The sequence below is a fragment of the Parasteatoda tepidariorum genome, chromosome 4 (assembly GCF_982258835.1).
Source record: "Parasteatoda tepidariorum strain Cologne lab strain chromosome 4, Ptep-v5.0, whole genome shotgun sequence".
Classification (NCBI taxonomy): Eukaryota; Metazoa; Arthropoda; class Arachnida; order Araneae; family Theridiidae; genus Parasteatoda; species Parasteatoda tepidariorum.
Window position 1 is genome coordinate 12,477,899 of NC_141758.1, and position 22,074 is coordinate 12,499,972.

Here is a 22,074-nt window from a genome sequence, read left to right on the forward strand (position 1 = left end):
ATAAACTTATTGTAAAATTTAAGAAGCTAAAATGTTTGCTGAGAAAGAAAAATTTAACTTTTATTTTATCATTAAAGGTTATCGCTCTTCAATGATGGGTTCCGTATAACCCCTAGCAGTCAATTGGTGAATAACGCGTTAATTATATAATACAAAATGAAAATTTATTTTTTGCACACCTTTAAATGTTTAATTGATTTCTTGGAAAAGGAAATACAAACTATCATTGATGTAAATTGTCTACCACTATTAAATTATTTTAAGGCCTGTAGACATTCTGTTATTACATTTTTAATTAAAGCACTATTGCAAAACTTTATGCAGCAGCTTGTTTATTTACAAAGATTCAGATTACAGAAATCAGAAATACATCTATTAAAAATGAGACATAACTAAACTCTAACTATTACAACAAGGTGAAAAGGTTTCTGTTATAATAGTAATCCATTGCATTACACTCTATTTCAAGGTAAGTATATGGTTTAATGCCTAGATTAAAGGCACTAGACCATACACGAAACTTTTCAAATTTTTCGCACCAAAACTTTTTTCTTCTTTTCCCAGAAGATAGTCACGTTTGAAATTATTTTTGTAGGCAACAACTCAATTAAACAAAATCTATACGATATTGTAAGTAATTTTTGGTATCTTAACACATTGTTGACCGGTGACGAATTAACTCGTCTTTGCAGTCCCAAACGTTGTTGTCGTATGGCGAGATAACTCGTCATTGCACTTTCATTATCTACTTCAATTTATGAAACCCAGGGTGATATAGAATAGTAATACAAAAGCTTTGTCCATCGTGTCTAAAATTTTTATTTCATTTCTTTCAGAATAAAAAAAAATTGTGCACATTATTGGAATCTATTTCGAATGTTTTACCTAACTTCCATATTTAATTACAAAATAATAGTCGGTGACATAACATAGGTTTTCTGTACAATTGCCATCAATAAAGTCTTAAGAATGAACAAAAAATATTTTATAAAACTTAATTGACTAAACAGCCGTTATTTAGACATTTTTCATAACATTTAAAAAAAGGTTAATTTGATGATTGCATGATTAAATCTTTCTGCAATATTAGCTTAATTAACAAGTGGAGAATATGTAATATTAAATATCAATTCTACGACGTATTCAGCTCCAAAATATCTTTAATATAAAAAGTTCTTTTACGTTGTTGGTCTTTTTTAATATGATTTTGTTCCAAATGAGACGCGATACCTGAAAAATTATCTTCTCGGGAGGTATTTTCACTGAAACAGGTATCGTCCGTAATTGTTGAATTGAAATCATTAAAACAGTTCTGAAGATTTTTATTTGGCATCATGGCGAATTCTTCCTCGCCATTTGCAGCAATAGTAGAATTTTTTTGGTGTTCTCTGTGATCAGACAAGTTTGATCTTTTGTTTATTGGCGTCTTTGAGGACTTCCTTAATATCCTGTTGATGGAGGACACAGATGGTAACGAATCTTGAGGACATATACCTTCGAAGAGTAATTTTTCTCGTATTTCCCATGCAAACAGAGATGAATTGTTGTCTTTATATTGGCGAATTTTCGATATCACCAAAGGCGTGGATACCCTGGGTTTACTTCCACCTGAAACAAAATCACAAAATAAATTCGCTGAATCTAATTGTCTCTATAATGAAGTACCTAAATGCATGGCTGCCAACTTTCTGCACTTTTTGTTAAAATTTATTCTGGTGGTAGCTAAGTTAATGCTTTAATGTGTAATTTTTATTCTTTTAAACTTAATTATTTACAAAAACAGTAGAAGTTGGCAGACCTACCAAATGCAAGCCTGCCAACTACTACGTATTTTGCAAAATATTTTATAGAGCGGTAGACATTTAAAAATCGAAGAATTCAAAAATTTTGGTTGTTTAGCTAGCGTTTTAAAAGCCTCATACCGAAAGGGCTGGGATAAAGTGGCGTTGCATATGAATTTTTAAATCATTTATGTATAGTGGTGTGGAAAATAAGTTTAAATCATTGAAAAATAATACATTAAAACACGATTATAGTTACCACTGGAATACATTTTTACAAAAAGCGTTGAAAGTTGGCAATTCTAAATGTTTTACAAAAATTATTAATGTGCAGTGGCGTGGAAAATAAGTTTAAATGAATAAAAAAAAATACGCTACACTAACTTAGGTACCACTAGAAAAAATTTTACAAAAGGGCTATAAAATTGGCAGCCTTGTTTAATGTAACAACTTTTGAATTATGATACTTCAGCAGAGCTGAGTGTGGTGTCAAAACACAACCAATATCATACCTGCCAACTCTTCGGATTTTGCGGAAGATTTTATTTTTATATTTAAAGTGGTAGTAAATATATACTATTTTTTCTTTTATAAACTTAATTTTTAAATGATTTTGATAACCACTATTCTTTCAAAAATTAAGCACATATATTAATATGCGGTACTATCAGGATTGTCAACTTAAGTCTTTTCAAATGCAACGTATTTGTTTGCTTAAAATTGAAGTTTTATTTCCATTTTAATACCACTGGAAAAAATAATAATGGAAGGGATTAAAAGTTGGCAGGTATGCAATAAGATTAAATGATTGCTAAAATTACTCCAAAAAAATATATCTTCAGTTGAGCACCTTTCATCCGAATCCTGATCAACCGAATTATCCAACTAAATGAGTCTATCAGGGATCAAAATTTTTATTCCAACTTTTATGAAGAAACAGTTTTTGGAAAAACTCGTTATTTTTCAAGTAAGTTTTGTGAATATTTTCAGACGTATCTGGAAAGTACAAAAAAGTCATGCTATTACATACCTGCCAACTTTTGATCTTTTCCATTATGTTTTTTCCCAATGGTAGAAAATTAGAATTAAAATTTCAATTGCAAGCAAAAAAATACGTTATATTTTAAAATGCTTCAGCTGACAACCTTGATAGTAACGCATATTAATTTATATGCTTAATTTTTTTAAGAATAGTGGTGATCAAAATCATTTAAAAAATAAGTTTATATAAATAGTATATATTTACTACCACTTTAAATATAAAATTTTACGCCAAATGCGTAAAAGTCGGCAAGCATGCTATTATTACATCAACTAAAGCATTTGGAATGAATATGGCATTAGAACATTAACTTAATTGGGTACTTGCACAAAAAAAAAAAAAAAGATTTCAATACCCTTACATGTGACCTAATACGTCAGTACCAGCTGATCGTTTATAAGAAAAATGGCGTGTTAAAGTTAAGCTAAGTTTCGCCAAAGTTAGAATATTAATTTACATGAAGCTCCGTATCATGCATAAAATTTGTTGAAATATAATTCTATCTCATCTACGTCTTTTATATAACTCATATTTATTATTTGCTTTTGTATTTTATTGTAACCGTGATATAATTTAGTTCGTGTACCTGGCAACTTCGATGTATAATTAGTTTGTGTACGTTTCTCATGGCTTCGTACCTGTCTTTGTGTTAAGTAAGAAATATATAGAGAAAGCATTGAAATCCTTGTGGAAGAATTGTCGTGAAAGAATAGAAAATGTGTTACCTAAGAGAATTGAAGGGCTTTGCTTATTAGAAACAGAATGAAAAGAGCAGTTGCTAACGTAAACAAAGGCCACGTTTCAACAACCAATCAGGAGCGAGATACCAAAACTACGTCACTTGCAGGTATTCCATTGTATATTTAAAAAAAAGCAACAATTAGAAACAAAAATGAATTTCAGAAAAAGCCGAATTTTGAAGATGTAACTAAGCATTTAAACGACTATTTAAATGCGACAGAAGTCAAATTCTTTGCCATAGATGGCGACACTTGAAAACAAAAACAATCACACACCCTCCGTCTGCCTTAATGGTCAACGACAACAACAACTCTTCCGGTTTTCCCAGGATTTTATTTTCATATTTAAAGTGGTAGCGAAACTCGTGTTATTCCCTTAAACATTTCGAATAATAATCATAATTGTAAATGAGTTTGACCACAATAATTACAATACGTAATTAGAATAAATTTAATAAAATTTATTAAGTAATTACAATAAATTTATAAAAGCAAAATAGTCTTTACAACAGCGGAATTCAATTTAATCAAAATATAATGATTTTTGAGTCAAATTGTTTTTTCAGTAATTGTTTTACTACCACTTGGAAAATCCATTCTCGAAAAGAGTGAATGTTCGCAGATATGGTTAAGATTAGAAAATATTAAGTATCCACTGATGTTCACAGCACAGGTCTCTCAAATAATTAGCAACCATTAAAGAGTAAAAATGTTTTTAAAAAAGTAAATAAATAAAAATATTTTTTGGGGTTTGGACAACTGACACGAGTTAGGTGTACACTGAGTGTACTGTGTCGCACACCGTCCGAAAAGTATCCCAAAGAAGTAAAATATATTCATTTAAAAAAGTATTTAAATATATATATATATCTATAGATAGATAGATAGATAAAATATTCATTTAGAAAAAACATGAAAATATTGTATAACAATAGTCCTTTTTTCATTTAATATTTATTTTTCTCTTTTCATGCTACGTAAAACAAATCATCCGGATGAAAGAAAACGAAAAAAAAATTTTTTATAATTCTCAGGCAAAATTGTTAAATCAAAGAATATTAAGCACTTTCTCAAAGGGGGGATAGGAGTAATAAACTTGATTTTCTCAAATCGAACGATATGGCAAATTCTAAATAATAACACCATGCGATTTTTCAACGAAGGAAAGAAGAATTACTCTTCGACAAAGACACCGTTGAAGATCAGTGTTCCATAAAATACCGCTACACATGAAAGGTATCATTAAATCGGTCGCGAAAAATCGGAAATAAATTACTAGTTTCGCAATTTTCTCACTGATTTCGTTTTTAGGAAGGTTAAAAAAAAAATTGTTTCGGTTTCATGGTTGGAAGTCCTCGGTATTTACCAAAAGATTTTTTTCAAAAAATTATTTCTGTGATACTACTTTCGAAGTTTATCAGATGTCTGCTTTTATCATTGATGAGAATCTCAAGCAAAAAATCTTTATTGGTAGTTGTGTTAATTGTCTATCTATTTACCTTAAAAATTAATCTGCTAATTATCTTGCAAGCGGATTCCTATTACAGAATTTCAGATACGTGTAATCTGTTAACTAATCTGTTAATTAGCTTAAAAACTAATCTGTTAATTATCTAACTTATATATCTTAATAATCTAACTTATTCGTATAACAGAGTTTCTGATGTGTGTAATCTGTTAACTAAACTGTTAATTACCTTAAAATCTGATTTCTATTACAGAATTTCGGATACGCGTAATCTGCTAACTAATTTGTTAATTACCTTAAAAACTTGCCTGTTAAATACATTGAAAATTGATTCCCGTTACAGAACTTAGGATACGTGTAATCTATTAACTAATCTGTTAGTTACCCTAAAAACTAATCTGTTCATTATCTTCAAAACTGATTCCTAAAACAGAATTTTGGATACGCGTAATCTGCTAACTAATTTGTTAATTACCTTAAAAACTTGCCTGTTAAATACATTGAAAATTGATTCCCGTTACAGAACTTAGGATACGTGTAATCTATTAACTAATCTGTTAGTTACCCTAAAAACTAATCTGTTCATTATCTTCAAAACTGATTCCTAAAACAGAATTTTGGATACGTATAATCTATTAACTAATCTGTTAATTACCCTAAAAACTAATCTGTTAATTATCTTCAAAATTGATTCCTAAAACAGAGTCTATTAACTAATCTGTTAATTACACTAAAAACTAATCAGTTAATTAACTTCAAAACTGATTCCTAAAACAGAATTTCGGATGTGCAATTTGTTAACTAACCAGTTAATTACCTTAAAAACTATTCTGTTAATTACCTTAAAAACTTATTTCTATAACAGAGTTTCTGATGCGTGTAATATGTTAACTAATCTGTTAATTACCTTAAAATGTGATTCCTATCACAGAATGTCTCATATGTGTAATCTGTTAATTACCTTAAAAACTGATAGCTAATACGGAATTTCGGATACGTATAATCTGTTAACTATTCTGTTAATTACCTTAAAAACTGATATGTTAATTGCATTAAAAACTTATTCCTTTAACAGAATTTCGAATTCGTGTAAAAATCTCTATCGCAAATATTAGTTTGGTCGAGAATCCTCGAAAATCTTTGGATTTGGAATGCAGGTCATGTGAATTTTCGTGACCGATAGACACTCAGTTTATGCCATAACTGTCCAATTTTACGGCTATTGTAAGCGGGGAAAAAAACCATTTTACCGTGTTAATGAAATAACAGTTTAAACAAAACATTTTAATTACAGCATAACTAAAAAGCATTAATTATTGATAAGCAAATATAAAATGCATTATGGATCTTTATGTTATATAATGATGTAACAAAAATTTTTTTAAAAAAATAAAAGTTTAAGAAAAGCCATATCAGAAGAATATCAAACCGATTTTTTGTAGTTTGTATCATGATCATCACCTATTCCTATACCAACCCAATTTCAGAAACCTTTTTAAAAATGAAGCAAAAACATGCGCTCTTAAAGAGGCGCGAAGTAAAAAATTAAATAATGAAAAGTCGAAATATCTATCATAATCTGCTGAAACTTTTCGATAAGGGAAAGTTATGAAAAAACCTCAAAACCGGTTAAAACTCAAAGGGTGTTTTCCAGACCTGCCAACTCTTCCGGATTTTCCGGAAGATTTTATTTTCATATTTAAAGTGGTAGTAAGTATATACTATTTTTCCTTTTATAAACTTAATTTTTAGATGATTTTGATCACCACTATTCTTACAAAAATTAATCAGATATATTAATATGCGTTTCGATCATGGTTGTCAACTCAAGTTTTCCCAAATACAACGTATTGTTTTATTAAAATTGAAGTTTTAATTCCATTTTAATACCACTGGGAAAAATGATAATGGAAGGGATTAAAAGTTGGCAGGTATGAGAATCGTATGCAACTGTCCCCCACACGGTCTTTTCTAAGTTGTCCGATCAGAAACTTGTAAAGTTTTAGAATATTAAAGAGCTATATATTTGAAAATCTACTGAAAATAAGAAACTGGTACTAAATATGTGTCTAAAAATGTGTTTAATTTATAAATAGGATTGGTTTGTCTTATTAACTTGTCAACCATTATAGATTCAATTCTCAAATATATATGATAAATTTTCCCAAATTACTTTTAAAAAAGAATTTGGGTATATGCTCAAGACTAGTTCAATTTTTAAATAGTCTGCGCAATTTACTTATAAAAAAAATCGTGTGTAAGCTTGCTCCACTTTATGGACAATTTTTTTTAGTAATAGCAAATTTTTTTGGACAGTAAATCAGTTTTAAAATTATTTATCGAAACAGTTATAAATATTTCAGAAGTAATTACAAAACGTCACTTTAATGTGCTTTATACACTATGGCACAAGCAAAATAAATACTATAAGTCAAATTAGCCAATTCTCTATATGTTTTAGTTTTTAATACAATACTACTTTATAATTTTTTTGCTGACAGAAAAACAATAATTATCCCCGCTATTACCACAGAATCTGATAGCCATTTAATGTTTAATATTATATGGACTCTTAGTTTACAGTTATGGGAAAAGTATCTTCAAGAAAACGTGGTAGCAAGTTTGCATATGAATTAAATGGAAATTTTCCTCAATTAGTTAATAATTTTGTTAGAAAAAGCAAAAACTGTTCGATTACAGAACAATATATTAGAACTTAAGCTCAAATCTCAGTGATCTGCCGCGAAGCAGTATTTCAGTGTATTTATCAGTGTATTTTTGAGACACATAATGGGGGGAAAGTGTGAAGTGATGAAAGTATTGAGGGGAGAGGGGGTGGCCACAATCCCCGAATTGTAAAATCGTGAGTGAGAAACCAGTCGGTTGAACGTATGATGAAATTGATCAGAAATTAAACATAATTGATGAGAACCAATGAACTAAATTAGAATATGATAATATTTACAGGGGTCAGAATAATATTAACATTTACGATGGTGTAATAAAACAGAATATAATAGAGGAAATACGTGCAACTATTTACATATTTACACAAGAACAAGGTTAAATAAGCTATAGATAGCTAGGCAACTGTATCTCTGTTATAATGATGACCCCGGCGTCCTGGTAATACCACTCGTTTCTGGTCAATAGAATGGGGGGAAAGGAACGACGGAACCAGATATATATCGCATGATATGTAATTTTATGAAATTAATAAATTTCGGTTAATAGGAATATTCAGTTTTTCCAATTATAAGTGGTAAGAGTGAATGATTTGATTTATCAGTCTTTAACATTTTTAAAATCAAATATGTTTAAAAGATAAAACACAGGAAATTCCATTTGTTCAGCCGCTAACAACATCTAATATATATAATTCTCTTACGTGGCTCCCAAATTTTGGCTGTATTTCTCTTCCGGTGGCAACGTTTGCTTTGTTTCATTTACGTTACTATTTCTCTTACACGGCGACAAAAAAAAGACTCATTGCAACTCCCCGAATGGCAACGCTAGAAAATCAACCAATGATTGCCACTAAAAATATCACATGTCAAATCTAGCTGAAGTGGCTCAACATATAGCGCTTTTAACAACGGAAACTGAAATATAACTAAACTCACCCTATCAGCTGCGGCAATCTTATACTATTATTCTCTATTTCAGTATTTTGTCGAAAGCACTTTTTTTCACGAATTTATATATTAAGAATTTATTTGACTATTTGTGATTTCTATCACGAATTTATTTGTTTCATTATTGTTATTAGTTGTTCATTGAAAAATGAGTTTAAGTCGTGTTGTTACGCTTTAAGATTTTATACTATAACACATTTCTAATAGGTTTAACGAATTACATGTAATTTATTTGAATTCAGATTTATTTTAATGACTTAGTATTTGCTAAAAAGATGTAATTTTTTTTTTTTTAAAAAAAGTTGTTATATGGATTTGAATGATTGTTTTGAATTCTTAGAATCTTGGGCATTTGCAATGTACCTAAGTTAGTCGCGAGCGAAGCAAACCATATAAGATTGCGTGGCAATTTTCGGGGGTTGGTGAGCGTTAGCGAGCAGGGGGCGCAGCCCACTAGTTAGTATAATAAGTGCCGAAATGCTAATCGAAGGGGCTAATATTAGTCCCCTAGCAACAATCTTTATTAGTGATGCTACATTATCTAACAAATTTAATTGAACTATCACTAAAATGATCAATTATTGGTACCTATTCTAATTTATAGCACTACAAGCTATTGGGGGCATCTTTTAATTCCAATCAACACCGTTCAATATTGGCGCTGCAAACGCAACGTATGGTGCACCAACTTTTTTCTATTTCAATATTATACTTTTAATTTTTTGTGTCTTTTTTTCAAAATTCATGATGAACATACAAGATGATATTTCAAATCAATATGACGCAACAGGGCCGCGCAGCCCCTATCTCATGCATCATGAAAATAAATACATTGAGGTAAAAACATTTTGAACTTAGCAACATTGGGATAGCTATAAAATAGATTTTGTTAGTCCTAGTGTTTTGATTTTATTGGGCACCTGGGCAATTTTGTTAGTTTAAAAAAGTAGTGAATAATATAAGCCTACGAATTGTTTAGAAATAGTGGTGGATAAAAATCTACTAAATTGAATTTATTAAACCATGAAATCACAATTGATAAACTACCACATTAAAATATATATGCGCTGTCCTGAGCAAGATAGCATCTCTGTGTGTATAAATAAAACTATTTTTGTATGTTCTATATTGCATTAATTTCTTCAAACCATTTTAATAACGATAATAATATTAAAAAAATCAAAAATTTACCCGAAATATGTGTTTCTAATAAACTTGGCTTCGTTGGTCACCGGTGATCCCCGTGGTGCTACGAAGAAAACTTAGTGCCAGTCACCGGTGACCCCCATGACATGCAACGTGTTAACCACCACACATTTATTCATGAAGAATATTAAAGTTACAGGGATGACTAATAAAATAAAAATTAGTTACTTTCAGTTTACTATTAAGGGAAAAAGCGACAGATTTTATTTTTTTCTTTAAATATGAATTACTTGTAAATAAGTCATAGTAGTAATTACAATTGAATAATTAAAGAGATAATAAATAAATTGAAATTATTTTAGTTTCTACCACTTTATTCATATTTAGTCACCTGTGGCATCCCTGAAATAGGACAAGATTCTTTCAGGTGGCTTATAAGCTTTTAAGCACACAAACCTGCAAAATCTGTAAAATAAATTTTACAGGTTTTTTAGAATATTAGTTCGGTTCATGAGCAAAACCTCATTCTTCTTATAAAACCTGAGTGAAAGCTTTCTGTTTCACAAATTTCAGTAATGATAGCAAAAACTGGAAATTGACGGAATTTCTTTCCTTAAAAATGCATGTAAAAAAACGTTGGGAAAAAAAACATGGAATGGTAGATATGGCTGTTAACTTGTGTAATGGCTGTTAACTTCTACTGTCGTTTGCAAAAAAAATAGTTGACCAAGTGGTAGTGAAATAATTATTAAGCCTTACGGGAGCCGTGGAATAAAAATTGCCCCTCTAATTTTCGACATCAATATAAAACACTAAAAGTGTAATAGTTTTATTTCTTTTCCATTTTTTTGAGCATTATTTTTTTGAAAATGCTTAAGACCCTTTCTTCACATTTACAATTGGAAAAACTGAATATTCATATCAACCAAAATTTATTAATTATATAAAATTGTATGTCTTGTATACCGGAATAAAATTCCGTTCACAAAAGACAGCAACTTGATTAGCAATATTCAGTTTACTTTAACCTTAATAAGAGCAGAAATCATTACTTTCCTCTTATTGTATATCATTACCAGCATATTTTCTAGCTAGTAATTCATGTAATTAAGCTACAGTCACCTGCTCCCACCTTTAGACTGCAATGCAATGGGATTTAAACATTATCTATAATAAATTATTTTTTGCGAAGAGTGGTAGATTAAATTTATCAAAATACTCCAAATGAAGTTTTCACATTCTTGATAAAACTCGCAAATAAGGAAACCTAACGCAGACGAAAGCGAGCAGAATTTTGCTCAATGGTTTCAATTTAACACGTTGATTGCCACTGGGGTAACCGGTGCCCGGCGAAGCCAAGATTATTAAAAACACATAATTCGAGTAAGTTTTTAATTTTTTTATGTTATTATCGTTACTAAAATGGTTTGAAGAAATTAATGCAATATAGAACACACAAAAATAGCTTTATTTATATCTACAGAGATGCCAAATTATTCTGTAAGTCGACTAACACACAACATTGAGCAAGCGTAATAACTATTGTCGATGGGATATTGAGAAAATAAAAGAGTGTAATGCAGAATGTTTTTAAAATTCGATCGACAGAATGAAAGAGATGAGAATATGAGTAAAACTAAACTTGCCACCCATTTTGAGAAAGTGAAAATCCTGAAAAATGCAAGCAAGTTTCGACATCACGCTTAGAAACAACTAAAAAAGTTACTACAAACTTGTTAACTACAATAAATTATTTGATTAAATAGTACAAGAGTTGTTCGAAGTAGCACTTGTTGACGTCATTGTACAGTCTACAACAACGTAAAAAGGAATCCTGGACGCGTTCGAAAAGCCAAAAGTTTTTTTAATGTTTATCGAAGTGACGTCAGAACTTTCATGTTGCTACCGCTAAGAAAATCATTTCTCAACTGCCGTACAAGTTTGCAGGTATGAATTTGTTAAAAACTTTTATAACTTTCTTTTTAACACGTTGAATGCCATGGGGGTCACCGGTGATTGGCGCTGAGTTTGTTCGTAGCGCCACGGGCTCACCGATGACTGGCGAAGCCAAGATTATTAGAAACACATAATTCGAGTAAATTTTTAATATTATTATCGTTACTAAAATGGTTTGAAGAAATTGATGCAATAAAGAACACACAAAAATAGTTTTATTTATATACACAGCGATGCCAACTTGTTCCTGACATCAAATAACTATTTTCAAATGGTAACTTTTTAATTGTGATTCTTCGTTTAATAAATTAAATTTAGTAGATTTTAACTACCACTATTTCTAAACAATTCGCAGGCTTATACAATTCATTACTTTTTTAAGATAGCAATATCTTATCAATTATGTCTTTCATTCTTCAAAAATCAATTATTGTACATATCAAATCATGTTTTATCTTTATTTTTAATTTAAGTCTACAATCAATATTTCTAGTGTTATGTAAAAACGTCAATTTGTCATATTGAATTTTTTCATTGTTTTATTATTTCACAAGCAAACTGCTTGATTTTTATGGCTACCACAATGTTTGCCAAATCAAAGTATTTTACCTTACTGTATGTAATTTAATGATGAATGGGATAGGGGCTGCTTCACGGTCCAGGTTCCCAGTTTATTTAAATATATAGAGAGAGAGTTAGAAGTTATTAACCGTTTGACCAGACGTATTCAACTACACGATTTCAATTGACCACTTTAAATGTTGAAAAGCTAATCTCTCCTTTCTGGTCGAGCAAATGATGACCACAATTCTTTTTTGATTAAATTTTTGGAATGACTTTTTTTTTTTCGTGAAAAGGATGAACCAACGCAGCTTTACAATCAAATATTGGTCACATAATCGAGCGAAGAAGCACCAGAGGCGGACACTCCGTCTCTCCATAAGACTGATCGAAATATCTACTTTGAAGGAGAAATAATGAACAATTTCCGAATTTAGAGTTAGGTATAAAAATTTACATTATAATTAATTAATGGTATTTTTATTTTTTTAACTTTCGTTGAACAGCCGAATTGGAATTTACGGCTAATAATCTTCAACTCCGTAGCCTTATAATTTTGAACATAATCCAGAAGACAAGGGAACTCCTAGATCAAGTATGGGAAGAAATTTACCTTCGTGAAAGACTTATTGATAAAGCGTTGGAGTTAAATATTGCTGTCAGTTAAATCCTTTTCGTTTCTATAACTTGCTCTTATAAATAAGATTGATTTCCATCTAATTTTATTCAAAATCATTGATTTAAATTTAGAAATCCAAGAATTTAGTAGAAATTTATTAGAATCATTATTACTTTAAATATTAAAATGAAGTACTACGGACAATCCGTTGTTGTTTGCAGGCTATGTTTCAACGAAAAGTTATTTTATCGATTTAGTCATGGCAAGCTTTATTTGACGCATTGCAAGCGGGTCGCGTAAAAATATGTTTTTGAAATTTCTGCGATCCAAACAAAAGCTTAAAAAGTGGTAGCAAAATTACTTTGTTTCCGTTTTTTTTTTTTTTTCAAAAAAATTATTTTTTTGTGATTACTACAAGCTGAAATGATTCAGTATTCTGTACTACAATCGCTCGTCGTAATTTTTTTTTCTGAAGTTGTAGCTACAGTGACAGGATTTCAACAGCTTTTATGCAATCTCGTCCACCACTTTTTAAAAATTTTAATCTCTAACAACTGTAACACATTTTCTGTAAAAGTTGCCCGAATTCAATGTGTTAATATCCATGCAATAAATTTTATATTGTGCATTGTAATTTCTTTACTCCATTTTTATTTGACCGACAATTTTAACAGATCATTGCCATTCTAAAACAAAATCTTTCATTAAGTTCAGGTTAAAAATAAAATGCTAATTTTCGTTCGAAATCTTTTTCTATTTTTGGAGGGAAGGGAGGGATTTTGACAAAGATTCATTCAACAACTTAAAGGAATCATATCAATAAAGGCAATATTCTTTATTAAAATAGCATTCATGAGTGTCATATCAAACGAAATAATATTCTTCTATTAAAATGAATGAGTAATTAATTATGAGTATCAGTTCAATCAAAGCGATGTTCCTCCATAAAAGAGCATTTATGAGTTATTAATAATGAGTATCAGATCAACAAAAGCAATATTCTTCCGTTAAAGAGCATTCATGAGTAATGAATGATGAGTATCAAATCAAAACAAAAGCAATATGTTCTTTCGTAAGAAAGCATTTGTGAGTTATTAATGATGAGTATCAGATCAACAAAAGCAATGTTCTTCAGTTAAAGAGCATTCATGAGTAAAGAATGATGAGTGTCAAATCAAAACAAAAGCAATATGTTCTTTCGCAAGAAAGCATTTGTGAGTTATTAATGATGAGTATCAGATCAACAAAAGCAATATTCTTCAGTTAAAGAGCATTCATGAGTAAAGAATGATGAGTGTCAAATCAAAACAAAAGCAATATGTTCTTTCGTAAGAAAGCATTTGTGAGTTATTAATGATGAGTATCAGATCAACAAAAGCAATATTCTTCCGTTACCCCTTTCGCGCCGACTGTCTCAAATACGTGCCAGCAAGTATCAATCAGGGTAAAAAAATTAATCTGGTAGTCAAAGTAGTTCTCTAGCGTTCATTAAGTTCAGGTTAAAAATAAAATGTTAATTTTCGTTCGAAATCTTTTTCTATTTTTGGAGGGAGGGATTTTGACAAATATTCATTCAACAACTTAAAGGAATCATATCAATAAAGGCAATATTGTTTATTAAAATAGCATTCATGAGTGTCATATCAAACGAAATAATATTCTTCCATAAAATGGAATGAGTAATTAATTATGAGTATCAGTTCAATCAAAGCGATGTTCCTCCATAAAAGAGCATTTATGAGTTATTAATGATGAGTATCAGATCAACAAAAGCAATATTCTTCCCTTAAAATGCATTCATGAGTAATTACTGATGAGTATCAAGTCAAAACAAAAGCATGTTCCTTCGTAAGAAAGCATTTGTGAGTTATTAATGATAAGTATCAGATCAACAAAAGCAATATTCTTCCGTTAAAGAGCATTCATGAGTAATGAATGATGAGTATCAAATCAAAACAAAAGCAATAAGTTCTTTCGAAAGAAAGCATTTGTGAGTTATTAATGATGTGTATCAGATCAACAAAAGCAATATTCTTCAGTTAAAGAGCATTCATGATTAATTACTGATGAGTATCAAGTCAAAACAAAAGCATGTTCTTTCGCAAGAAAGCATTTGTGAGTTATTAATGATAAGTATCAGATCAACAAAAGCAATATTCTTCAGTTAAAGAGCATTCATGAGTAATGAATGATGAGTGTCAAATCAAAACAAAAGCAATATGTTCTTTCGTAAGAAAGCATTTGTGAGTTATTAATAATGAGTATCAGATCAACAAAAGCAATATTCTTCCATTAGCCCTTTCGCGCCGACTGTTACAAATACGTGCCAGCATAAAACTGTGTCAATCAGGGTAAAAAAAATAATACTGGTAGTCAATGCAACGTAAGTCTGTCAAATTAGCAACACCTACATTTAAGCTACCGTTTTTTATTTATTTACATCCTGATTCTGATTTTGTACGAATGCTTTTATGAATCACCCACCCCCAAGGGGTTAAAGAGCATTCATGAGTAATTAATGATGAGTATCAAATCAAAACAAAAGCAATATGCTCTTTCGTAAAAAAGCATTCGTGAGTTATTAATGACAAATATCCATCATAATTTCAAGATCAAAATTTCTTCATTAAAGAGACTTCATGAATTATTAAAGCTTTCTTACCAATAGCTCCAGGAAGGATGGATCCAGTTTCTGCGAAACGGGTGAGTATCTTAGATACACATCCATGAGATACTAACAGATGCCTGGAAATATCGCACGGTCTGTATCCGTACAGTGCAAGTTCTAGAATTCTTAAACGGACATGGAAAGGCAGGGGTTTTCCATTGGCAAAAGCTCCCCCTAATTGATTTACACCTCCTTGACCTGAAATTAATTTATATCATAAATTTTAAATCATAATATGTGACTCTATGTTTCAATCCAGTGGTCACAAAATTCTGCTCCAATATCTCCCCTCTCTCGCACTTAATCCAAGTACAAGTCGCTCCCGGAAGTCAAAAATATTACACTGACCACTGCTTTAACTCTTTTCTGGTGCAACACTAAAACAGAGATACCAACTGCTCAGAATTCGATAAAATATTTTAAAACGCGATAAAGAACTTCAAGCTAAAATTTGCTGAATTTCGGTTCAATTCTCCAACTTTTTAGAAGATTAGTCCTAGTAGTGGTTGCGATTTGGGCTCCTTTATCCATCATGCATTTTTCAGAAATTGAGGTCACTCATTTTGGTCAGCTGACTTTTTGGTTGCTAACGTTTAATATATAGTACTGATACTCATATGTGGTAGTTATCTCACTATCAGCCCAGCAAGGTACCCTAACTAATTCATCTGAGTGGGAATGTATAATAAATCGCCGAAGCACAGTTGAATGGTGAAAATTGAGGTTCAGTAACATTTACTGAGTGAAAATTAAAATAAAGTAGCGAGATTAAACAAACAAATTTAAGAGAGAGAAGAGATTTTTGCGGCAGTTTGCAAAGTGAGACGGAAAAGAGAAAATACTGGTAGAAGAACTATTTTAATATTAGATAACATTTGGGAGGAGTTAATCTATTCTCAACAATTAACAATTCACTGTAATTAATTTTTTCTCTGCGAAGAAGCAATTCAATATAAAAATTGTATCCAATTGGTTGTTATAGATTTTTATTATTCCCGAAAAAAAGCTAAAAAATGAAATTTATTTGTTACCAGTTTTTGCTCTTTTCCGTCTTGATATATATAGGCTTTCACCCCTGAGACTGCCTCCCGATGTTTTAATATATAGTAACAAAATTGAGTATCACATAAGCCATTGAATTATTTAGAAGTAGCGTTGAGTAAAAATCCTATAAATCAAATTGATTACACCAAGATTGACCACCGAAGTTTTTTTTACTACACCATACAGAGATGCCAACTTGCTCCGGACAGCAAATATATATTTGAAAGTGATAGTTTATCAATTGTGATTCTTGGTTTAATAAATTCAATTTAGTAGATTTTTATCCACCACTATTTCTAAACAATTCGTAGGCTTATATAATTCAGTACTTTACGGCTGGTACTCAGATTCAAAATTGATATAAGTATAAGCACTTATATCATGCTATACCTTTTACAAAACAAGCAAATATTGTCGAATATTTGCAAAATTTACTTCGTAGTTATTTACCGTTTTTTTAAATTATTTTGGCTTGTCCGGAGCTGTTGGCATCTCTGCACCATATATTAACCCTTTTGAAGGCCGTGGTAAGCATACTTACCACCATGTTTTATCACTTTTAATTTAGGTTTCCATGTTTCAATAACTTCAGCTTTCTTGAAGTGAGTTTGAATAAAATTGGTAACCGTTTGTCACTTTTAAAAAACGTATAAAAGTTATAAAATACATAATTCCTTTTGAAGTTTGTAGCAAATGAATTTATTTAATAAATAAAGAAAAATAAAAGTCAGTAAGTTCCTAATAGGTCATGTTAAATATATTTACCACCAAAAAAAATGGCATTTTTATAAACTAAATGAGTTTTTTTTTTATATATGAATTACTGTTCTTAAAACAATTTCAATTCCAAAATTACTTTAATTTACCTTTACTAGAAATAAAGGGCCCGTTAAAGGGTTAAAACACTACACTCGAAAATATTTATTCAAAGCCTGTCAAGTTGGCATCGCTGCACTCATTCAACAGATGTTACAAACCACTGTGAATGTAAAACTAATTGCTTTTAAATGTTTAAAAAACACTATTCTTTAAATGTCCTCTCGGACGGAATATTTTCTAAGTATTCCACCCCTAGCTTTTTGCTTAACTTTTTAAAAACAGATATATTTTTCCAAAAACACATATCCAACATTGTTCTAGAAGTTCCCTTGTCTTCTTGATTGGGTTCACAATTACAAGGCTACGGAGTAGAAAATTAGTAAGAAACTCAAAATTTGAGTTGGCTGTTCAGCGAAGCTCATAAGATACTATCTCTACTGAACAATTTTCTAGTTAGAAGCAAATGGTTTGCAAGGTACTACACGACAAAACTAATGGAATATCTTGAAAGATCATGATTGAAGTTATTAGAAATTTTGCTTTTAGAATTGAAAAAATCCCATGCAAAATTTTAGTCAAACAAAATAATGCGCAGTAAACTAGACGCCTTTTTCCAACTTTTAATACTACAATAATTTTAAAAGCATTCTTATATAAATATTCTAATCCTTTAACAAGGCTTAAGAACCGCTAATATTAAAACTTAAAAAAAGTTCTTCATCTTCATACATGCAAATTTTGTATGGTTAAAAGCTGCACCATTTGTAAAAGCTTTAAGCATGATTTTTCAAATTGTGCTAACAGTTTTACTGTTAAAAGAATATTGTTTACTGAAAGTTAGTAGTAAAGTACGATATCTCATACCTCAGTATTTTCTCATACAAGAGAAGTTAGGTTTAACCATGAACATAAATAAGTCTTTTAAATCTGAGGTTGAGGTTAGATCTATCAGTACATCTGTATTGATCTGAGGTTATATCTGTGTGTTAAAGTCTGCATTAGATTTTCCGTTGGCGTATTTTATGTGATGTTTCCTTGCAAAATGTTTTTCCACCTTTAAAATTTTATAAGTTTTTAATTATAAAATTTAAGTACTACTTATTTTCGATTTATGGCAGTTGAAATATTTTTGATACATTACTTTTGCGTGATTAAATTTTTTATATATTGCTATAAAATAACTATTTCACTTTATTTAAAAATATATATATTATTTCGAAAACCAAAGTTTTTACTTCGATGTATTTTCGTTAAACAAATGAGAACGATATCTCATTTGTTTAACGAATTTGTTAAATATAGAAAACGAGATCATATACTTTTAGATTATAAAATAGGATTTAAATACGATAAATATATTTAATAACAGATAACATTGAGGTACCAAATATGGTTTTGTGGAAACGTATTTGATGTGACAAAACAGGGGGAAAAAAATAAAAGCTTGTTACAATATTTTTTAAATATTTCGTGAACGTTTTTAATACACACGGGAACAAATCTTCGTTTCATCTATACAAGTATTTGATCTCAACTAATTCGGGGGGGGGGGGGATTTAAATCTGAAATTAGTTTTGTTCGGAAAGTTACAGATTTTTTTTTTTTTCAAATTGATATTTTTATTATATTTTTTGTTTGAATGTACAAGTTTATAAAGAGTGCATAGATTTGCATATACACTTGTCTGCTCCTTTGAAAATAACACTTCAGACAATAAAAAAACATACAATCTTAACGTATCGCATCATAAACAGAAATATACAATCACCCTCTACTTACTACTCCCTACGTAGCACCGAAGTAGGGACACTGAGTATTTACTTGAATGAATTTTAAAACCTCCTGGTTAGGAATATATTACCCAATTGCATAAAAACTGAAGCTTGTACAGAGGAACCGATTGCACATTTGAAATAACCGATGTGAAAATATCTAAAATTCGTTCAAAAATCCAAATTAACAGAAAACAAAATTAAATTTGTTCCCTAGTGTAATAAAATTTATAAAGTGCATTTACAAAATATAAAATAATTTATAAAATATAAAATATTTGCTCCCTAGTGTAATAAAATTTATAAAGTAAATTTATAAAATATAAAATAATTTATATATATTTTATATTTATGAATTATACCCATTATTGTTTAGAAATCCCTATTTATCAACAATATTTGCTGTTTATAAATTTATATCATCTACAATCCCCTGATTGTTTATAAATCCCCATTAATAAAATATAAATTTAAACATCCTGTTGTTTTGAATAAATTTTGACTCACTAAAATTCAATCTTAATGATTTTGAAGATATTTCATAACTAAACTGATCGGCGTTACAGGGAAACTTTGGAAAAAAAATTTTAGTCAAGTTTTTTAACCCTTTCGCGCCGAATGTCGCAAATACGTGCCAGCATAAAACCGTATCAATCTGGGTAAAAAGATAAAAATGGTAATCAAAGTAATTCTTTAGCAGTTTATTTGTGGGCAGAGTTATAATTGTTTAATTTATTTAATTCACCATTGCTTTGTTCAAAATAAAACTATTTAGTTATACTTTGAATTAACATTGATTATATATATGATGAAACTAACAATAATTAAAGTAAAAGGAAAGTCAGTCTTTCAAATTAGCAACGACTACATTTAAGTTACCGTTTTTTATTTAATTACAACCTGATTCTGATTTTGTACGAATGCTTTTCTGAATCACCCGTCCCCAAGGGAATAAATCGAAATATTCAACTCCTTCCTTATTTAAAATTCTAAAAACTAACTCCTTCCAGAGAATTTTTATATGTAACACTTTAAAAAAAAAAAAAAATAAGATCATTTGTAAAGGTAAATTTTAAACTTATTACCATTTAAAGCATATAATAAAAAAGTCACCCGTTCAAAAAAAAAGAACTTGCAAATGCTTGCATTAATATTACTATTACTTTGTTGGTAAAACATTTTTTTTAATTATTCAAAAAATAAATTTTACACTTTAGAACATAATTGTTGCTACCACTAAGAAACATTTTTTTCAACGTCTGCACAAGTTGTCATCCATGCACAATGAATACTTTTTTTTATAAGCAAGGTACAAAATCTGAGCAAAAATAGCAGTGATTTAAAAAACATTACCTCAGCAGTTATTTTAAAAAAGCTTTCAAAACCTATTGTCATTTTTACTTTTTTTTTGTTTTCTGTCTTAAGACTACATTGTGTAAATAAAACAACATTTTCATCTTTTTCATATAACTTATATACTCAAGCATAATTCCATGTCAAAAAAAAAAAATTTTATTAACTTATTATAAGGTTATCAAAAAAATGTTCTAATTGTTAAATATAAAGGTTTTACATTTTACATAATGCAATTTTAAGTGATGAAATCCCACTTTTAACTGATATTTATTAAATAATTTCCAACAAACATAAAGCTTTAAAAATTGTATTCATTATTAATTTCTTTTTTAAAAATTTTTTCATTTAAAAAAAAGTTGAAAGTTTATATGTATTTTTATAGCAAAAAATCAAACTATTAAGTTTTATGACATTTAAATTTGTTAATGTAATAATTTCAAATTATTAGAAACGTCGCAGACTTTAAAATTTTAGTAAAATTAAATTGGAATAATTAAAAAAATTTAATAAATCAAAATTAAAGTTATATGAATTTTTATGACTTCTAGGTTTTGTCTATTTATTAATTTTTTTACAAATTGAGAAAAAAAATATATTGGTTTCGATCATCAATTTTAGCAATTAAAACTTAAACAAAAATAACTGAAGAAAATTTATAATTTTAAATTTCAATCAATTTTATCTTACCTCTTGGTGTCATCTGCGTATTAAATGAATTCTTTTACGAACTATTAGTTAAAATAATTGATTTGGTATCAGCGGAATATTAGAGATGGGTTCTATTCAATTGAAATCTGATCTCTAGTCTGAAACAAAAGTGATCAGGCGTTTAGAAGTGTGTATATATACACCAAAAAAGTGACATTGTGGATAAGGGTGGGGGGAAGGAGGAGTGAGCATTGTGGGGGTGGAGTAAAACCGTGGGAATTTCACAACATGTTTGTTGGCGGGAATAGAGCTGCCGGACGTTGGACACCAGGATTTAGATTGGTGGAAGGCGTGAATTACAGATAAAGAAAAAGAAGAGACATTGAGGAAATAAGAGTGAGAATTTGGATGATTTTCATCTCAAGCAAAAATAATGAAAAACAAAAAGTTAAAAAGTCTCTTCTTTTTTTTTTTTTTTTTAATTCCACTTTCTGGATGTAGATATCAAGAGATACGTATTCAGACTACATGGAATAAAAATATAAAGTTTATTGTAAGCTGTTAATTAAAATATACTAATGAAAATTTAAAGTTATGTTTTGAAAAAGTGCATACCATTCCTTAATCCAAACCTGCTAACTCTCACGCTCTTTAAAAAAATGCTTTCCTAACAGAAGATCGATTGCCAGTAAAAGTTAAATGATAAGATAACAGTCACTTAACATTTAGCCAGCACTTACAAAACAATAAGATGACTAGCAAGCCTGATTTTATATTTAAACTATTTAAATGTAATGATTAATCATAATCGATTTGAAT

The 22,074-nt window shown here is 29.5% G+C and overlaps 1 protein-coding gene across 1 annotated transcript; it reads right to left on the reverse strand.

Moving 5' to 3' along the window:
- Positions 1–315: 315 nt before the first annotated feature.
- Positions 316–21,415, reverse strand: LOC122274055 (paired box protein Pax-1-like). Its single transcript, XM_071181689.2, has 3 exons — positions 21,295–21,415; positions 15,611–15,814; positions 316–1,608 (listed from the first exon to the last, which is right to left on the reverse strand). Exons 1-3 carry the CDS (start codon positions 21,305–21,307, stop codon positions 1,133–1,135), a joined length of 693 nt encoding a protein of 230 aa, XP_071037790.2. The 5' UTR covers positions 21,308–21,415; the 3' UTR covers positions 316–1,132.
- Positions 21,416–22,074: the final 659 nt, after the last annotated feature.